General features: G+C 38.2%; 1 protein-coding gene across 1 annotated transcript in view; it reads left to right on the top strand.

Annotated features, from left to right (window-relative positions):
• LOC131396514 (cytochrome P450 7B1) overlaps positions 1 to 21895 on the top strand; it is a 171517-nt gene extending 149622 nt beyond the window's left edge. The window contains exons 5-6 of the mRNA XM_058528784.1: positions 9495 to 9670; positions 17584 to 21895. Coding sequence (XP_058384767.1) covers positions 9495 to 9670; positions 17584 to 17871 — 464 coding nt within the window. The 3' untranslated portion in view covers positions 17872 to 21895. The remainder of the gene's footprint in view (positions 1 to 9494; positions 9671 to 17583) is intronic.
• Positions 21896 to 21939: the final 44 nt, after the last annotated feature.

Below are 21939 nucleotides of genomic sequence, written 5' to 3'. Positions count from 1 at the left end.
ACTCATGAGCTATGCATGGTCACTATTTCAAATATATTTGAGGTCAGGAGTGACTAAGTTGTTTTTCTACTTCTACATATGCCAGTGACATGAGCTTTTGATGACAGTAGATTGCATTCTCCTTTACTAGTTTTGATAAAACCACTATCATTTATGTGAATGAACTTTAATTCCCAAAGTTAAATTCCGTATCAATGAGCTATTCTCTATTCCTTCTGTATTGACATTTCATCCTGTGCTATCCTTTATTATACAATATTCCAAGTCCCTTTGGACAAATGTGGGAGTAAGTCTTTATATATCTCTGTTGCTTCACTCCTTTGACAAGGTAGGCAAGTATTTTAGCCCATGTTGGCCTCCATTTTTTATCTTTTAAATATGTTCCAGGTTCTGTGATGGGAACTTCTGGGAGCAAAGGCCCTACAGGTCTTGATCAGTGTTGACCACCAGCTGTCGTTAAGAAGAATGGCCCAAGTGTTCTGGAGACTGTTTCCACTGGTTAGGATAAGACCCATCAGAGGCACTGGCAAGACGCTTGCCTGGTCAGTTGACTAGCTTGTTCAGTCAATTAGGAAAAATGTGTCACCTTGTAGTTTGCTATTTTTAGCATACATTTTGAAAGTAATTTTATATTTTCTCGGAGAAAGAAAATAATCCCAACATTATTAAAATACAAATATTATTTTATTTTTCTTTTCAGAATTATTAGGGGACGAATGCCCAAAAGCTGCATAAAGTGCTAGGTAGTGGCCTTCACATGGATACACAGTATTTTGTGGGTAGAAGATTTATGGTTTCTATGAAGATCAAGGTTGAATTTCCAATATATTCAAGTAATTTCAATTGCATTTTATGAATCAGATGATGTATACCAGGAAGTAAAGCAAATTAACTTCAAGGAATATGTATTTGTATTCTATACACAGTTATTACTCTTAAAAATTTAGTGAAATGCACCAACTCTCTTTTTACTCTCAACTTCTCGTTACTGAAAGAAAAAGTCATCTTAAAATTGTGGTATTAAAGCAGAGAAGTTTGAATTTATTTGATCGGAAGAAATGGCAAGTTCCAGAACTATAATATGAGTCAATTTAAGTCCATAGCTAGCTGTTTCATCCTGGGAGCCCTCGTGAATTTACAGTCCTCTTACCACCAACAAGTGAACAACAACCATCCCAAGTGAGTGTAGATCCACCTGGATAAAGGCAGTGCCTTCAGCAACCTAGAAGGTGGACCTCTGTTCATCACGACCTCGGTTACCAGCAGAGGCCACTGTTGTTCATTACGAGAACTTAATCTTCTAGAAAATAGTGTGCATTTTTTCTTTCATGAGATAGACAGTTTTATGCAGATTGAAGCAAATTTTTATGTGAACCAGTTGCATAATAGATAACCTCTGAATCTAGTTATAGCTCAATCATCAGTATTTCTCTGTATCAAAAGAGTATGAACTATATGCACAAAGGCGAGATTTATAGAATGAAACAGTGTACCTCATGGTATGAGTGTATGTGCTTCCCCTTCTCATCTCCTTAAGGAGAGAGTTTTATGTATTCTAAGTACAATTTCTTTAAAAAAAGATGTCTTGAATTTTTATTATAAGAAAGAAGATCACAAGGATGAAATGAATGCTGCATATTTTTTTTTAACCAGGAAGGAGAATTTTGATAGTCTAGCAAAGGGAAAGGAGATTTTTTTTAACAGAGATTTTACATGTCAGCATACATTGATTATAAAGTGAAGTTGAAAAGGAAAGTTAGAATGACATAGAAATTGGAGTCTTATTCCTGACCAAAAATGATTTCTCTTGTTTGGAATGATCATAAAGACAGAGCCCAATGGGACACAGGTTTATCGTGATGCGAATCATTGTGCGTATATTATTGATGTTCGTAGCTCAGTGCCGTAGGCTTCTCGTGTATCAAATTTCCTCTGGCATCAATATACATTTAATGTCAGCAAAAGTTAAAATGTGTAACATAGATTGTGCTTTTAAATATCAAGCCTGTTTAAGTAATTCAAAGCAATTATCTATTGTAAGAGGTGGTGATGGATTTATGCTTTTTTCCAATGCTCTTGAGAATCTTTCTTTAAAACCATTCTACTTTTGTCTTTTAGATAAAGAAAAATGCAACTTTATATTTTTATATATTTATGTAACTTATTATAAAGATTCTGCCGATCATGACCTCACTAAAATTTCATATCTATTAATGTTTAGTAAAGGTCTCTACAATTAAATTTAAATATAAACTTAAAATAAGTTAGTAAATACAAAGAGGTTCAGATGACTCAGGGCCTAAATCTCAACAGGAGGAGTTGCTGACAGAACGGAAGTTTGAGATACTCTGTGAGAAAAGTAAGAATTTTTCAGTTTTCCCAAAAAGAAAACCCTTGGGGTGGAGGTAGGATTTAGAACTAGAGGTTTCCAACACAGGCAAAAGAAAAGGAGACAAGATTCTGAGAGAAGATAAGAAAAATGATAATGCAAGAAGAGGAAGCTCTCAAAGTTGAAATTCTGATAAATGGATGGAAAATAATTTCACTGAGTCCTACTTCCTACTTCAGGTTTTATCTAAGTAATGTATATAAATAACTTAAAAAGTATGAATTCAGTAAATATTATGTGTTGTTGTCACCAAAAAGATATTTAACCTCAATGCCCTCCCTACAATATTTATATTGTTGGCTTCATTTTCAATTAGTTGTGGACCAAGCTGGTATCAAATTCAAGTCTACTTTACGCCACACGAGTCACTCTCTGCGTGTCACATGTGAAGAGAGCAGACGTACTCTAAGTAAAGCAAGTGGATTATAACTCCTGAAAGGCTCAGGTGAATTGCAGGAGCCTGATTCTGTTCAGTTACATATCCTGAAAATGAGGAGAGTTGCAGATGTGGTCCCAGTAGGGATAATGGAATAAAAGGAGGTGCTGTAAAACCAGAGCTTGGCAAAATCTGTAATACTTTTCTAAAAGGAGGAGATTGTATATTATAATAACTCGAATTATGAGCTTGCAGTGTTTCTCCAGCAAAATTCTGTAAGATTCCTCAGCCCACTGTTTGTGAGTAATTAGGGGAGGGGGAAAGAAACAGAGAGGAATGATCAGTTGGAAAAAATAAAAATTCTTTACTAACAAATAATAATGATTATTAGATGTAGTCCATGTGAAATATATTAATGATTTCAATATTTCAAAGCAATTTTATGGACTTATATTGTTTAATGTGATCTTCACCAAGATACTGGCGACTGGGGCAGCTATAACTTTGTCATTATTTTTACAGACGAGAAAATTCTCAGGGTGCTAAACAACTTGCCTAAGGTCGTGGAGGTAAAGGAGAGAGGCAGGACTTTAACCTGAGTTTTCTGGCCCCACCGGTGCTTTTCCCCTCAGACCTGTCTGATACCAGAATACTTGGAGTCCTTTTTCATTGTCCCAACTGACAGGGGAGAGGAATTCTGTATCTCAGTTCATCAAAGCCAGCTATCATATGCACACGGATGAGATCAGACAATGTGGGCCAGAGGATGATGGAGTTAACTGTATTTTTAATTTCAGGATGAAGGATCATGAATGACAATATTAATAATTATTATTTTACTATGTGGCAGGCACTGTGATAACTGCTTTATGCGTGTTATTTAATCCTCAAGTATTATCATCTTCATTTAATTATTGGGTAACAAGGTTCAGAGAGATTAGTTAACCAATCCAAATCATACAACTAGATAGTGGCAGAGCCAGAAATTGATGCCAGGTCTGTCTAACTTCAATGCTAACCTGTAAAAACTGTCACCTCAGGGGGAAATGCTCTAGAACAGACCAGAGACATTGACCACTATTTTTCACAGGGATATGTATCACTAATTCTCCAATGCAGTTGGGTTTGAGGGCTTAAAGGTTCACATCAGAATTGTGTGGGTGTTTCTTAAAATAAAAATAAATTTTTCCTTTTAGAATAGTTTCTGATTTACAGAAAAGTTACAAAGATAATAGAGTTCCCATATACCCCCCACACACACCTTATTTCCCTTATTGTCCTATTGTCAACAGCTTACTGTGGTATATTTGTCACAATTGTGTTATTTTGAAAAAGCTCATTAAATGTTATAAAATAATTGTGTATTTGAAAAATTAAAAGTGTACATAATTTAGACAACAGTAGTAAAGTTTAACAAAATCCTCTTCCAATGGGGTTATACAGGAGACATAAATTCAACTTCATGTTAGAAACTTCTAACTGGAGGAGGGGGGTAGAGGCATTTTCCACAAAGAAATGAGGTAGTGAGATTTTTATACATAATATAAGGGAACATTGATTAAAAAGTGGAAAATACTGATTTGATTGTTTATCAAATTTTCAGCTCAGCACCAAGCTAAGAGGGTAAGATAATGTAATGAATGCTGGAAACAGGAGTTGAAATGACAGAAAGGGAAATTTAATGAGAATGCAAATTATTGTACTTTGGTCTAAAAATCAACTGTGTGAGAATAAGATGAGGAAATGTGTTGCTTAGCAGAGAAGGTCCTCAACCTTGATTGCTCATGGGAATCATCTGGGGAGCTTTAATAATACTCACACCTCTGGTCCCACCCCCAGAGGTTCTGATTTCATTGGTCTGGGGTGCAAGCTGATGGCTTTAAATGCTCCCAGGGTGATTCTAAGGTGCAACCAAGGTTCAAAACTACTAATTGAAAGGTTTTAGTTAATGCCATGGTTCTGATTCCATTTGACTGGGATGGAGCATTTATTTTTAAACCATCTTAGATGATTCTAATGGGCAGCCAGTGCTGATAAGCTCTGGGATATCAGAAAGCTTAAACCAAGTCAATGGTGATATTATTTCAAAAATCTGTTGCTCATCTGTTTCCAACAAAACATTAATAGAAGTATGGTATCCAGGACTGAGAAAGTAGTTCCTCTCTACTTTTCCAGCTGAAATAGCCCACCCAGTTCTGCTCACTTTAAAAGGCACATTAACTAATTGAATTCATCCAGGATGTCAAAAGACCGAAGGCCATATCATCTGGGACATACATTTTTAAAATGACACGGTAGTTGTCTTTAAATATTTTTAATGAGCTGTTACGTGGAGGAGGAATTAGAATTCTTTTTGCCTTTGTGCTTTCTAAAGGGTAGAAATTAAAGGGAGAAAAGTTTCAGCTCAGTATGAAAAATAACTTTTTACTAAAATGGACTTTCTGAATGCCATCATGGTAGTTCTCCAATCAGAAACTGTACAATATCTTCACTAGGATCTTGGGGAGCATTCCTGTTTATATGTACCTTCCAACTTTGAACTACCTAGATTGCACTGTCCATGAAGGCCAAATCCGTATGCTGTGTTCTCTGTTTCCACCAGCAGCATTGGCCCAGTGCCCTCAGCAGAGTAAGACCTTAATAAACGTTTATTGAATATATACATGTTGAATTTGCATTTCTATATGTTATCAGTAAACCAAAGGCCATGTCTGCAATGCAGAGTAAAAGTAGGCATTTGCACCAATTCAGATTTATTTTTAACTTTACTTAAAATATACAGTTGTTGAGCCAAAAATTAGTTATTTTGCTTCAAATTATATGATTATTACAGTTTCTCATTTACCTTCTCACTTGTCTTGAAGGCAGTTATGTGAAAACACACACACATATCTGGAGCATCATGCCATTTCCTCATACCTTCTAGAGCCCTCTACCTCCAGATCACCCTGTCCCCCTTTCTCATCCACCTTCTTTTTAACACCACCCCAGTGTTCAGCCCCAGCACAGTGCAGCAGGGCCTGGCTGTTCATTTCACTCCAGCCATCTCTGCTATCCACTGATCACCATGACTAATCAGATGGTATGACAGTCTGCACCAATCATTAAGATGACCCAAATTAACAGCCTGGCCATGTCACAGTATATTCATCCCACAGATACAGACACAGCCTAAGTGTGAGGCAGAAACTTGGATGTGCTCATTTGTGTTTGCATTGTAACGTGCATTATTGATTGTCATAAACTGCCTCAGTGCTTTAAATCTGCAAATGAGAATCATCTGTCAATTATTACAGCCAGAATTGAGATCTGAGGGCAAAAGAGAAAGTGTGTGTGTCTTTTTCTACCAGCATTTCCTTTCATTTGCCATTTTTCTTCATGGTTACATTGTAAGACATCTTGGCTCAACACATTCTCAAGCTTTTTGCTTTAAAAGGATACTTAGAGTATTTTTATCTCCTAAAAAGAGAAACAAACCTTCCCTAGCCAGGTGAAGAACGTAGCGCAAGCTCTGAATTGTAAGTTCCTTGTGGGAATTCTGTAACTCAGTTTCCTAGTGTATACTGGTCAGTCAAGCTCAGTTCTTAATAAAACATAGGCAGCCTTATCTTAATCACATTTGCAGTTGTTGGCACCTTGCGGTGTCTGGTGTAAATTATCCCCCAAATATTTGCCTTCTTGATAGCCATTTTTCTACAATGTGTTTAATCAGTAGTGGGTCCTATTACCTGTTAAATGTTAGTATAAATTAACAATCCATTATGCACAATAAGTTTTATAAAACATTTACAGATAGAGATCATGTTTAATTAAAATTAACTTGCATATGAAAGCCAAGGGCACTAATGATCACAATGACCTTTTATTACCTGCAGTCCCTTGTTTTGGCTGGAATGATTGACAGCTTGCTGTTTGGCTACCATGTTGAATTTCAGCTGACAAGACTTTTCATTTTAACTCAATTTGCCCGCCTATCACAAGCTGGTGGCAGGCCAGACCCAAGTCACCCAGCTTTGCCTCAGCAGCTTGCTCTAGTTCCTCATTAGTACGCATTTATTCAGTGGAAATTGGAAGACAAATGCTTGAAGGCATGTGAACTAAGTATAGCAAATTAGGTTTAAAGACTGAATATTTATAAGTATATGGAAAGTTTTGTTTTTTTTTTTAATTCTAGAGCGAATTGAGAACTGAGTGCTAGCTTTGGTATAAAAGAAAGGAAGATAGAAGGGGGGAAGGAAGATTCTAAGAATAACAATACTATAAGCTTTTTCTTTCCGTTTGGCAAATATGTAAAATCTCTCTGACAACACCTTATCAAATACCAACCTGGCCTCTCTTTCATGGAGTGCTTGCACAATGAAGTTTAGCACCTCGTGTGTGAGAAAGGGGAAAAAAATGAGGGTCATGTTCATTTGTTGCTTGGTTATCCCTTGGTATGTTTTAAATTGCCTTGTTTGTTCGGCACTAGCACAGAAACAGATGTTGCTCTAGCGTGCAGGATAATTTACTGTACCTCCTGGTGCAGCATGGAAGTCCTCCCAGGGCCCAGCTGGTCTGTCAGTGACACTGGCTGGTGTCTGCTCAACTATGACAACTACAAGTAGAGGCTGCAATTTTTTTGTTGTGCAGTTGTCATTCTTCTCAACATATAGCCCTGCCTGCATTCTTACTGGGGCTGGTGGAAAAGCTGCTGGCTTCTTGTGTCTGTCTGTTGTAACGCAGAGCCACGGAAGCTCCGCTCTCCATTGTTGATAATAATGCAATTCATTACTTTTGTCGTCTAATGATTATCGGCATGATCGCTCAGAGCGAGAGCCAACCTCGTCTTGCACACATAACTGGTACTGGAAGGTAAAACAGATTTGTCATTTATGATCTGACCGCTAAGCCACACTTTGTTCCCCATTATTGTGATTCACTTCTGCATAAGATATGCTTGCCCAATTGTCATTTGTGATACTGCAGTGGGCGCAAGCTGCCATACTTCCCGTGGGCACATCAGCCAATCGGATGTGACCATGTTATTCGGACTGTTAAATGCCTGCCCTGTCACAGCAGCCACCCCACAATTATTTTGCTTTTTGTATTGCTTCTTCCCACACCCCTACTGGACTTGTTGGGTGAACAGCACTGCTACATATGTCAGCTACCATTTCACACCACAAGCTAAAAGGATGCTGTGCTGTTGTTGATCCAACAGAGCCAGCAGCGGGACATGGAAAGCTGACCCTTGCTTTTCACCATAGAAATGTTGGTCGCTGGTGTCCTGCCAGCTGAAATCCGTCGTGTCAGGTGCCTTGTGGCTATCTGCAGTAGAGTCCCTGTTCCAAAACCAAAGTTCTTTTCTGGCCTCATCACCAACAAACCGATTTGACTCTGCCTGATTATAATAACGAAGGCAGTCCAAAAGAATATGCACAGCCTCACTGTACGTCACATTGAATCACCACACTGGCCACACAGAGTTGACCGCAGCCTCATTTCTTTAGACAAATGCATGCTTGGGGAAAAACCTCCTGAGAGAAAGCACCTAAAGCTACTTGATATCCCTATGCAAGCTGTGCATAGATTTAAATTTTAGTGAAATTGCATTTATTTTTATTTTTTGGCTGATGCGAGCCCTCACTGACCAGCCCGCCTCTATAATCTGATAATTGGGTACTCTGTTTTAGAGCTTCTAAACACTAAGAAACTGGGCTGTGTGTATGTATTTGTGTGCAATTCTAAATTGCAAGCCATAAACACAACCATTTGTTACCATGTGAAGGGGGAAAAACACTCAATTTGGAGATCTTTTTCACATTGCTGATTAGAAAGAAGCAAGCTTTATATTCTAGGACCCATTCACGCTGGTGAAAACACAGTCAGTTTTGATTATGAAGGCAGAGATGCAGACCTAGACAGGAGCTACATACTGATATGCATGCTATCAGAATGATTTATGCAAATTATGCATATTATTCCCAAAGGAATTCCTCCTCAAACTGCCAGGATAAATTGCCGGAAATTAGCCATAAAATCTGTCGTGCTAGGAGCAAAAGGTGAAGGCCACTGGGAAAGCAAGGACATTCAGCTTCTGGAATCTTCCAGGATATGATGGTGGCTGTTACTTTCCCTGGATGCTGAGGAAAATGTGATTTTCTTCTGAATCCTATAAAAGTATTTTCCCCTTGAAATTTTTCCAGCAAATGCTGACTCACATTTTATTTACAGCTAGCATAAAAGAAATTAAGTGTTAAGCTGTCTCAGAAAGCACTACTACAATTACATTACTATTAACTGCCTAAGTAGTTATTAAATGCCTAAGCCTGGCTGTAAAGAGTTTGCTGTTCTGAATGTTGGTGAAATAACTCACCAGCGGTGTACTTTAACTGGCGTACGGTTTTAATGTCCAATGTATATACCCATAGCACAGCTTTCCTGCCTTGCAAACCGTTCTTTCCTACAAAAATCCTAATTAACGACTTTCTGCCCAATTGCAATACTGTTGCCGCCTGTCTGTGAGATGCCCCAAAGCTGTCTTGCGGCCGGGCCACAGCTGTCTCACCACCTCCTCCTCAGTCTGGCCATCCAAAGCCACCATTGGCTCCCTCTTGGTGTTCAATGGATCTGATTAGGAAAGGGTTTCCTTTTTAATCAAAGCTATTGGTAATGAGCTTTATGGCAAATTGAGAACACTTTCAGGAGCAGTCATATTTTAATAAGTTGTTGCTTGCTTGTTTCCTTCAGAAAGCACCATTCTCGAGGTTTTACGACTATGCTCATTTTCGGTCATCATACGTTTTGTTGAAGAGGATTTGACTCTACATTCAGAGACTGGGGACCACTGTCTGCGAAAGGGAGATTCGATAGCCATCTTTCCTCCAGACTTACACCATGACCCTGAAATCTTTGAAGCTCCAGAGGTAAATAAACATCAAGCTGGTCATTGCTACTTCTTAGATACTGCAAATACATTCCCCTTCCTCATGATCTCTTTCTGTCTCTTCCTTTTGCCACCTTGTTCCAGAACGGATTTGAGATGGCTTGATGACTTCTGTTCTTCCTTCTAATGGGAACATTTTCCTATTTACTGAAGTGTTTCCTAAGGATCTCTTTTTCAAAGGTTTTTTGATCTATAAATAGAAGTATAGTGATGAAACTAAATGCTAGTTTCTTCAAATGAAATGGACAGTATACCTTGACCACCATTACCTTTAGGCCAAAATTAGGTTTTGCTTGGCAGAGAATTATTGAAAACCATAGAAGGCTAGCTATTGACAGGTGGCTTAGAGAATAAACAATGACGACTATTTTGCTAAGTGTTTCCAGAGTGGGGTTGACTGTCCCAAAGTCAAATACCATCATTGCAATAGTTAAGCCATATACTTTTTCACATCTTACTAAAGGTATATGCCCCTTTTCGATCAATTAGAATGGCATTATGAACTTGAGATTGTAAAGCTACTGCTGATGGGTGAAGCTTGGAGGGTAATTGTGTCATCTCCTTGTATTTTTTTCTGAGGCTGGAGTTAATGAATATCAAAGACTGGAAATTAATCCACCCTGGCTCATCCCTTAATACCACTTAAGAGGTTCACCACCTGCATGCAAATTGAATGCAGTCATATTCTGCCTGTGCTTCTCATGAAGTGATGTTGTTGCTGCAGTGGTTTTTGTATATAAAATGCCATTTTTCAAAGGGAAATTTCTGTGCTCTTTTTGAGCAGTTCGTAGCTGAACCACTTTTAAACCCAGTTTCTAAGTTAGATGTTTGGCGGCCAGGCTGGATTAAAATATTGTTGAATCTTGGAAATTAATAAGAAGAGGACAGACTTCAAATACAATGAGATAGTATGCATTTGTTTCATCAGCAAAGGCAAAATTTTTAAGTGAAAGGAGAATGTACATATGGTTTCCATGTGTTTCAGAAGAAGAGGTATATATGAATGATGATAGCAAATTGGAAGTAGGGTATTAGTGAGTGAATGAATATTCTGCAGACAACAAGCTTTATCTCTACATTTGTAAATATCCAAAATCCCACACATGAGTAGATATTCAATAAATAGGGCAAATAAATAACTAATACTTGAAAAATATTTGAAAATTTTAAAATAATTTCATTTTTATCTACAATTTTTAACTTCTGCTAATTATTTTCATTATGTCATTATTCCGCTAGTCATTAAGTTTACTATTCATGTCACAATAGTAAAATCAACATTAAACTTATCAACAAATACTTAATCAATGTTTACTAAATGACCACTGTTTTTATGGTACTCTTCTTTGGGCTCCTCCTATTCTCCACCCCCTGCCCCTGCCCCCAGGATGGAAAAGACCATAAGTTAGACTTTTAGGAATTTAAAAATCAAGATGAAACATTGAGGGGGCGGCCCGGTGGCGCAAGTGGTTAGGTGCGCACGCTCGGCTGCGGCGGCCCTCAGTTCGCCGGTTCGGACCCCGGGTGCGCACCGACGCACTGCTTGGCAAGCCATGCTATGGCGGCGTCCCATATAAAGTGGAGGAAGATGGGCACAGATGTTAGCCCAGGGCCAGTCTTCCTCGGCAAAAAAGAGGAGGATTGGCAGATGTTAACGCAGGGCCGATCTCCTCACAAAAAAAAAAAAAAAGAAAAGAAACATTGAAAGTGTGCTGATTTATATTTTTCCTGTGGAATACTAAATAGCAGTGCCCAAACTTTACATAATAAATTAACCAATCTTAATAGTAATCAGAAGGGTTTGCCTCATACTAAATCTGTGGAGGAACAAAATTGCAATATTGTGAATACTGATTTAGCATCATTAGTAGCTCTAACTTGAGTTGATGAGCACTCTCTATTATTTACTAGACTTACCATTAGCCAGTTATGCCTGACTAATGTTAAAATTAAGTAGCTAATTTTTTACCATGGTATTATCTTCTTGAAATTAGTTGTGGAATGCTGATAATTATTGGCACAGCAAAAATGATATAGTTCAGAACCATTTTTATGTGATTTGGCAAGGTCTCATGTAATCATTCATTCTATAAACATTTACTGAGCATTTACCATTATCAGGCATATAGATTGATTCCTTTTGTTCTTAACAACTTAGGATGGCAATAAGTAGATGCTATAGATGCTCATATAACAGATGTCCATCCAAAAACAACCAAGCACTGACAGTAAAGAAGAGAAGAAAATTCTGGAAAATTCTGTCCTTGGCCATTTGTCATTGAGAGCACTAGCCCAGGAGCTCATCAGAGGCTCATATTCCTCACTTACCTGTCTTTTGTACCCTACAGATCCTGAATGAGAAGACTAGGCCTTAAAGATAGAAAACAGAAAATAGCTGTTAGGCCAAAAACATGAGGAAGACTAACTCTTCTATAGATAGAAGACTAACTATATAAGTATACTTATTCTTGAAGGACATAGAGACTGAAGAGCCTTAGCAGAACATAGGTTCTCCTAACCCAATGAGACATGGTTTCAGGATGTTCAAGCCCAAGAGACTCTAGAATATTATATTCCAAAAACAGGCCATGGTCTACCTTCGTATATCTCTCTATTTCTGCATCTCTCTCCTTACTTGGCCACCAAAGAGGCTCCAGATTACCGCACAAGAATCACCCTTAATCACCTCTTCTTTGCCAATGTCCCTGATTCCCACCTCATTCCTCAGAGAATTTGCCACTGCCCACCCTGTGCTTGTGTGTACCTTTGTTATGGTGCGTACCACATGGTATTTTGCAATTACTATTTTACTTGTCTGTGCTCCTATATGCTGTAAGCCCCAGAAGGGAACAAATCCTGTCATCGCCTTCTCTGCATTCTCTGTGCCTAGCACAAGGGAGGGTGTCCAGAGAAGGTGAATAAATAAGGGGATGCTGGGATGGATGAATGTGCCGAAAGGGACAATACACTTTAGTTAAAATTTTAAGTCACCACAGATATTGCACATTAAAATATGTTCTGGGCCTAACTAGATCAGACAGATGAAGTGGCTTGTGTGTAAATATAGCAATACTATCAGGAGTGGTAAGAACTATGGTGAAAGGAGAGTCCAGGAGGCATCTAAGCGAGACCCTTTGGCTCCTTCTGGACTAAGCCTCAGCTCTTACAAGCATGGAGACCTGATATGGCCAAGTCATTTTTATTTTTTTTAAAAAAATCTCAAGAACAGATTTCTGAGTGAAGCTTAGAATTGTTAAATGTTTGGAAAAATTAAGTTTAAAACATGATGTGGGCTAAATAAAGTGTTTAGGGACCTAATTGGGCCTATGAGCTACCAAGATGTAACCTCTGTGTCAAGAATTATTCTTGTCCTGAATATCAGTTGTGTAGCTTACTGTAATGTTAGCCACTCAGGTGGCCCTTGACTATGTGTGACAACAAATTGGGAAGTGAAATTTAAAACAATGAGAGAGAGCAAAGGAAACACCCCTTCCCAATTCTTCCTTCCTCTCTCTTTATCAGTGTAAATGCTATCCAAGAAAGTCTAGATAATCTGTTAATTAACTAGGAATGGATAGCTTTTTAAAATTTTCTGAAGGCTTCCTCAAATTTACCTCTATCAGCCAGACTTCAAGCAGCTGGCTCTCAAATAATCAGTAAATGGTGATGATTTCTTTTCTGCCAAAATGCAGTATCCAGAACTGGAACTATGGGGAAGACCAAATCTGTTGGTTGGTTTTTCTGTGGCTAGAGATGCTAAGGTATGAAGGGAGGCTGGAAGACACTGTTGGGTCATAGGGAAGACACAGCAAACATTTAAGATGGTAACACATTGTCATAACCGTGGAGCCTCCTAAAGTAAGGAGGCAGTGAAACAACAAAGTAATCACAAAGGCATTGGAATACCCCAAGAAAACTCTGAAATTGAAAAGCCTTATTTTACCTCATATAAGTCTGCCCTACTTCTCAGAGGCATAGGAATTATAGTGATAAACAATTTGAAAGCCCTTGAAAAATTCTAAATCACTATGAATATTGTTGTATCAATATTATTTTGGTTATTGTCACTGTTCTTAAATATACTAATCATAACAAATGAGGAAATACTCTACATTTTTGTCTGTATCTCAAACTGAAATAGAGGTTGTGCCATCAGTATACTTCAAGGAAACAAAAGTATACTGAGCATCTACTATCCGAAAAGCACTTTGATAGGCATAATGAGTGACACAGAAATAATAAAGGCCTCTGTCCTTAAGAGCAGCTAGTTTAGGGGCTTGGCCTTATCACATGGCTATGTTCTCATAGCCAGATGCTTCATGTTGAGATTTCTGCCATACCGGTAAATTGGCACTTCATACATAGGATGTTGGAACCAGCAGAGTGTTGGTAAACCAGCACTCTGAAAAGCCCTGATTTTTGTCAATTTTCATAGTGTAAATACTCCCACCTTGGCTGATTTCATCTTACCAACATGAAGACCCTCACAGAGAAGTTGGGAAGAAGTGTGCACACTCTATCCAGCTGGTACAAACTGGCTACAGCACACCTCTGATTGCAACTCATGTCATGGAGATAAAAAGGAACTTCTGTACTCTGTCCTCTTGCTCCCAGGAGGACTGACTGTAAACCAGGGGCAACAGTGCAGCCCCTTAGTCATCCATTCAAAACATGGACAGTTTTTATTTCTAGGAAGTCATATCTTTTGTCTAATCTAGATTCCTATACCCAAAATGATGAATGGAGTGAATACAAGACCTGGTCATAATGTATGTCACCTACTCAGCAAGACCTTGTTTTAACTTCAATGCTTCACATACAAGAAGGGCTAAAAACAATCTGTTGAACTGAACTAAATATAGTATTTGGAGGACACAAATTAGGGTGTTATACAATGTTCCTCAGTCACTTATACCAAAAATTCTTCTCTATCCAGAAAATTGTATTGTCTATCTTGATTTCTAGTGCTATTATATCATTTTCTATTTATAAACACTCAATATTCATCTATTCTTCATTCTTTACATCTTTATTTAGTCATCCAATACTCATGTTTTCTTTGAAAGCTTGAATATTGCTTTTAAAATATACTTTATTGTCATGTATTTATTCATTAATTCAACAAACATATATGGAACCTCTGCTATGTGCATAACACTGTGTTGGGGGCTTTGAAAATACAAAGATGAGTAAGACAGTGTGACAAGTCCAGGCTCCTGGGATGTCTTGGCTCTGCCCTCTCCTGTGGATTTGCTCTGTCTTCAGCCTGATGGCAGGGTGGCTACAGCAGTGGCAGGCATCACAGTCACATATGACTAAGTCCAGACAAGGAAGAGTAATGAACCATTTCTTTTTGTTTTTCTTTCTCCACAAGAAGGAGACTTCTCTCAGATGTCCCCATAGACTTTCCCCCGGTAGCACTGATGAGATTGGTTCACACCTCCTATCCTAAATCAGTCGGAGGCCAGAGCAATGTGATTACCATGATTGGTCCCTAGACAAATCCTATGCAGGGGAAAGATGTTGAGGAATCAACACAACAATCCTTAGAGGAGCTATGGGGAGTTCCAGTGTTTTACGATTTCTCTTATGATTTCTCTATTCTCATATATTTAATAATATTGCATTTAATTGATGCTCTTTAATTGTGAAGCACCAAGGTATTATGGTTACTGCAAAGAGTTTAGGTCAACATGACAAATCCCGTATTTAAGTTGTTTCACATGAGTGTATGCATCTTGAGCTTCCTAACCCTTTGTTCTGTGTCACCATGACCCCAAAATCTCAGGGATGAGACTATTATACCCCTTCTCTTTTTGGCTAAAACCAGACTATATCCCTAGCGGCTGCCACAAGCCCTTCCTAATATTGGTTCCTGCTCGGGTTTTCCATGCCCTGGCAATGGAAAACAAACTGAAAAGAAATGTTAATTCAAAATGTATTTATGCCCTTTGAGCTTCATGGTCATCAAAGAGCAAAAGAAGTTGGGCTTTTCCCTTCTTGTTTCATAATGTAAACAGCTAATTAAGAATTTCTAAGATGTTTATTATGAGGAAATTGAATAGAAGCTGATGGAAAACTAGAGGAGGGGTGTTACAGATTGACTAGAAATTTGAGGGAATGTCAACACCAAGTGAAGGTTACAGTGATGGGAGAGCACTTGGGCATGATGTGTTTATCACTATGGCCTCTCAGAGAGCAGCACATTCACTTTCACAAAGAAGAACAGGAAAGCCGTGCCAGTTCCTGACTTATTTATGATATCAGGACACTATGAAGTCATAGCCCAAGCTAAGTTTTTCTTTTGCATTTTCTGGCTTAAACAGTGGGGCTACAGTGAGACCTTTTCTAACAAATCATTTCATGGCAAAGTTGACTTAAACTGATTTGGCCTAGGCAAGGAGCTCTTGGGGAGAGTCCAGGTCTCCTCAAATTGGTCAGTGAGAAGGAGGAGGCAGCAATACTGAACTCAAGCAAGTGGGCCTGGGCCCCCAAAATAGAAAAAGAACCCCAGGAGAGAGTGCCATATCCTAACTCTATCTGCTATAACAAAGAGTATGTCAACAAAGAGTGTCCTCATCCATTACTAGAGGGATGAACAGATATTTTTAGTTGAGCACTGGTTAGAACCTCTTCAGATATATCCTAGAACTCTCTGTGGGAGAATACACTTGTGTTCTAATGCAGATTAATTTTGCCACTATGATTTCAGCTTGCAAGTTGGAAGGGACAATAGAAACTACCCAAAGTGTGTTTTCTAAGCTTGAATATTTATCAAAATATGTATCATAGATAAATGAAGATAAACCCAATACTTTAAAAGGAAATGATTTTGCTGACATTAGTACTGGCATTGAGTGAGAAAATTAGATCATTTGTGGTGGATTTAGAATCTATCCACATATTGTAGGGTTTTCACTATAACCTGAAATGCTTTCGATCTGACCTGCCTCTTTGACTTTGACTTCATGTAGTTTATCAAAGTTGTGTGCTGAGCAGGTCTAATGCTAATGAGCACCAAGTCCAGAAACTACTTGGTCGTTTTCATGCATGCCATGTGCACTAATTTAATCAACGATTTAATTCACCATGGGCTGAAATAAGGTCACTCAGCCTCCTCTCGGAAACTCAAGTGAGAGTAAATTAAGATGGCAGACCAAACACCCTAGATAAACCAGTCCCATCATTTTCTGTAACAAATAATATAACTTATTTATGAAAACATATCAGAAACACTTGCCACCCTAGAGTTACCCCAAAGAGAGTTCGTTCTAATAGAACTGTCACAGGAGAAATTCAGTACAACATCAAAAAACAAGCAAGACCAATTTTGTGGCTTAGTTCGTCTCTAGTGCTTTATGTCAATGTTATTATTTTATATCTATGTAATCCAAATATAAACACTGAATCCTAAACTTATAGTTCGCATGCATCAGTAGCTAACTGGGAAGGGATAGAGAAAAGCACATTATTAGGGATCCTCAGTTAGGCAGCCTCTGTAGCCTGTAGGCTTCATTATTCCGTAGTAACAATGGTGGCATTGCAGGAGCCCTTACCTTCTGCCCAACATTGATATATCAAACGCCAGTAGCAAAAATAGAGATACTGCCTCTCTACTTAAGAAACAGCGTAGGAGAGAAATGTGAATTGGGAAGAAAAGTCATGTGGGTGTTTGGATTTCACTTTGACGTGGGAGAAGTAATTTCCCAGTAGCATTTGACTTTTTTGAAAGTTCATACATGATTTGCACTTAGTCAAGTTTTACTTTCTGCTGTTTGCTGGATTAAAAGGAGCGTTTTAAGACAGGCAAGGAGAGCTGGCAACTTTGTGGACCTGAACTCAAACTATTTCATGTAAATTTTTAATTTTAACACTCTTTATTCTTCTTTACAGGAGTTTAAATTTGATCGTTTTGTAGAAGATGGTAAGAAGAAAACTACCTTTTTCAAAAGAGGGAAAAAGCTGAAGTATTACCTGATGCCGTTTGGATTTGGAAACAGCAAGTGTCCAGGCCGATTTTTGGCAATTATGGAAATAAAGCAATTGTTGGTTGTACTTTTAACTTATTTTGATTTAGAAATAATTGACCATAAACCTATAGAACTAAACTGCAGGCGCCTTTTGTTTGGTATTCAGCATCCAGATTCTGATGTTTTATTTAGGTACAAAGTAAAAACTTAAAGAAGCTAAAAGGAAAGAAAAGAAATCTATCAAAACTAACCTAAATGTCCTCAGCTCATCTATGTGGTTTTAATTTCTGCAAATGCAATTGCTTTGTCTGTTTGTTTAAAAGGTGCCAATTTCTGTTTGATCTGAGATCAATCTAGTTTGTACTTGGTCACAAAACCCATCATAAAATGAAACAGGATGGTGGCATGAAAATGGACACCGAAATCAACATGATGATAAACTTAAAATAGCCTTTTTAAGTTTCTGCGTATTGTGATTTCCAGCTGTCATGGTAAATGTGCCTTCACATCAATAGATTTGGCACCGTGGGATTTGTCACTCGAATTCTTCTCTAATATGTAAAGATACACTTTATGTACTACTGGATATTTGTGCTGGAAATGGACACAGTCTAACAAATTCCAAGTTTTCAGAGAGGAAGGAAATTAAATTTCCATGAGATGTACTGGATGAAAATGTTCCCTTCAAGTATAATGTCGATAATATCTATGTCGCCAGGGTACGTTTGCATTAAATGAGTTTTGCAGTAGATTAAATGCTTTAGCTTCACTTCAATATTTAACCATCCATAAATGCTCTTTATTACTTTGTATACTATGGCTCAATAGAACAAAATTTCTTGTTATATAAGAACACTCCTGTTCAAGTTAGATACTGATAAGATTTATTGTATAGGAACACACAAAACCTATTATATGTTCAGCAATTGCCCTAGACATTAGTATTAGGTTTATTGTAGGAGGAAATGTTGAAATCATTACAGGATTGATTGTAGCATTTGGCTTTAGTATAAACGATAAAGGTTATGCTAGTATTGCAATTAACTCTCTCCTAAATGCTTCCATTTATATAAAATGAGAAACTAGATAGCAGTATTTATTATCGACATTGGCCCTTTTGGACTTGGAGTTTATTTGTATTATTTTGAACTACAACATTATGTAACGCAGTATAATTTCACATGCCGTAATGCAGCATTGTGTCGATGATTCAAAGATTTCTAATATCAGATCACCAAGTGGTTGTCTGGCATCCGACATAAATGATGCTGCTGTATATAAACAGGCAAAGTAGGTAATAAGACCCAGTTAATTCATGCTGCTGTAGTTGGAACTTCTGATATTTCAGAAACGTGCTATTGTTTTTAAAAAGGAAATTGATTTTAAAAATAATATTATAAAATACTTACCATACTTAATAAGTCAATAGATTTTCTAGCATTTATTTTCTCCTTCCCGAAGTTCATGCTCTAAATGTTCCTTAGTGAAGGTCTACTGGTCTAAACTCTGGTTTTGCTTTATTGAAGGTGTTTTCATTTTTGCCCTCGTTCTTGAAAGATGATTTCAGTAGGCGCACAAGTCTGGGTTGACAGTTATTTCCTCACAGGACTTTGACGATATTGCGTGTTCTTAAGGATTCCATTGTTGTTGTCAGGAGGTTAGCCTTTGGTCCGTTTAAATATTCAGTGGGTAGTCTGCCTCTTTTCTCTGATGGCTTTAACGTGTTCTCTTTGTCTTTGATGTTCTTACTTTCTTTCTGTTTATCCTGCTTGCACATCATGGTGCTTCTTGGGTCTGAGAATGTGTGTCTTTCATCAAGTATAGTATATTCTCAGCCAATATCTCTGAGTAGTACCTCTCTGAGGCTCTGTATTAGATCTTCTCACTCTATACTCCATGCTGTTTGACCTTTTCTCCTCATATTTTCTCTCTAATTTATGTTCTAGGTTATTTCTTTAGATCTCTCTTCCAGTTTATTCTCCATACAGTGTATCTAATCTGCTCTTTAACTCATCCATTGAGATTATTTCTTCCTTCTTTTATACACCTTAGTTCATGGTACACAATTATAATTGGTCCAAGCAAGACCCCTCTGATTTTGTTTACTTATTCTATTTTAGCCCTAATTCCAACCATCATAACCTTCCCCATCATAGGCAAACATTCTAATGTGTTTGATTTGCATCTTTTTATTTGTGTGGTTTTTTTTTTTTTCATGAGGAGATCAGCCCTGTGCTAACATCTGCCAATCCTCCTCTTTTTTTTGCCGAGGAAGACTGGCCCTGGGCTAACATCCGTGCCGATCTTCCTCCACTTTATATGGGACACCGCCACAGCATGGCTTGCCAAGCAGTGCGTCGTGGAGCGCACACACTTAACCACTTGTGCCACCAGACCGGCCCCCTGTGTGTTTTTATAAAACATATTATCTTGGGTGCATATGTTTTTAATTTACATAAATGTATTTTCTATAAATCATATTCTTCTCAATTTTCTTGCTAAGCTGTATGTTTTTAAAAATATATCCACATTGCTTTATATATCTAATCTATTGCTTCTAAGTGCTGCATTGTATTCCATAATGTGAAGCCACCATATTTTAAGGATCTATTCACCCAGTGATGGAAACTATGTCTGTGGGACAGTTAATTTGGGGGAGATGCCAAAGCAGAACCTAAAAACCCTGCCCCCACCCATCATCCCACTGCTGTTCCCAGCCACCCTCACCCTGGGCTACTGCAAACCCTGTCCTCACCGCCCGTCCCCCAACACACACACAGACATTTAGTCCATGACAGCCTTCATTCTCTGAGATGTTTTAGATTTGTTCTGTTCCATCCTCAGATCCTTAAGACCTCTCTCTTCTGTGGGGTCTCCAGAGTTAATTTTGAGTCAGAGTGCCAGCTGCCAATTTGTCACCTTTCAGCTTTTCAATTCCACTGAGTTTGCTAAATTCAATGATTATGTTTTCAGTTTGAGAATTGTCTTCTGTTCTTCATATCTGCCTGGTGATTTTTGATAATATCTTTTTCTTTTTTCATACATTCAATATCCTCTTTCCTTTCTTTAAATATACTAAGAAACCTATTTTATATTCTGTATCTGATATTTGCAAATCATCAGTATTTTGTGGGTCTGATTTTGTAGTTTGTTTTTCTTTTAACTTTTACTCAAGATGGCTTATTTACTAAGCCCATGTTCCTTGGAATTTTATCTCTGGAAATTTTTTGTGTGTGTCTGTGTGAGGAAGATTAGCCCTGAGCTAACATCTGTCGCCAATCCTCCTTTTTTTGCTGAGGAAGACTGGCCCTGGGCTAACATCCGTGCCCATCTTCCTCCACCTTATATGGGACACCACCACAGCATAGCTTGACAAGCAGTACGTCGGTGTGCACCCGGGATCCAAACCTACAAACCCCGGGCCACCGCAGTGGAGCACACACGCTTAACCGCTACGCCACCAGGCCGGCCCTCTGGAAATTTTTAAGACCTGAGTTTAAAGTTCACTCCTCCAGAAAGAATTTGTGTTTGCTTTTGTCTGACTGCTGATGTTGCTATTAAATTCAGATCACTTTCAATTTTCAGCTTGAGTATTTTGAGAGGGGATGGAGGATGGGGATAGGAGCTACATAGGTAGTGTGGGTTCTAGCCCTAAATCAGCTACAATGCAATCCTATGATTAAGAATAGACAGGAGAGACTTTCTAGGTTTTTCCTCCTTCACCCAGAGCCATCGCTGAGACAGGCAAGTATACCGAATCTTGCTCTGTGGAGCAAGATTTCTTTCTAGTTCACCTACTAAGGATGTTGCCTTTGCAAATTCTTGGCTTTGTGCAGAAGTCTGGGACTTCACACACACACACACACACACACACACACACACACACACACACACCCAGCTTGGGCCCTAGGCTTTATCTCCTGCCTGCCACAGCATAGCCCATTCATTTTGTGCCAGGACATCTAGTCCACCATATTGCCTCAAGTGGAAACTTCCATCTTCTTAAATTCATCTCAGTAATATACTTTTGTGATGCAACAGCAGAGAGATCACAGGAAATTATTCCATTCTAATTTGTTTAATTTATAATTAAAAGTGTATACAGGAATTTAGAATAGAAAGTAAGAATAAATAAAATGGTTGAGAAAATATTATATAAAAGCAATAGACAGTAGAACCAAAACAAGAGAGTTATGTGACAGGCTTAAATCTAGTAATTAAAGAGTGTTTATGAATAGAAAAGATGTCATGGAAAAATAAGTTAAAAGACATGGAATCT

This window comes from Diceros bicornis, chromosome 33 (assembly GCF_020826845.1).
Source record: "Diceros bicornis minor isolate mBicDic1 chromosome 33, mDicBic1.mat.cur, whole genome shotgun sequence".
NCBI lineage: Eukaryota > Metazoa > Chordata > Mammalia > Perissodactyla > Rhinocerotidae > Diceros > Diceros bicornis.
The sequence above is the reverse complement of the archived record's forward strand: the minus strand, read 5'-3'. Positions and strand labels throughout refer to the sequence as shown.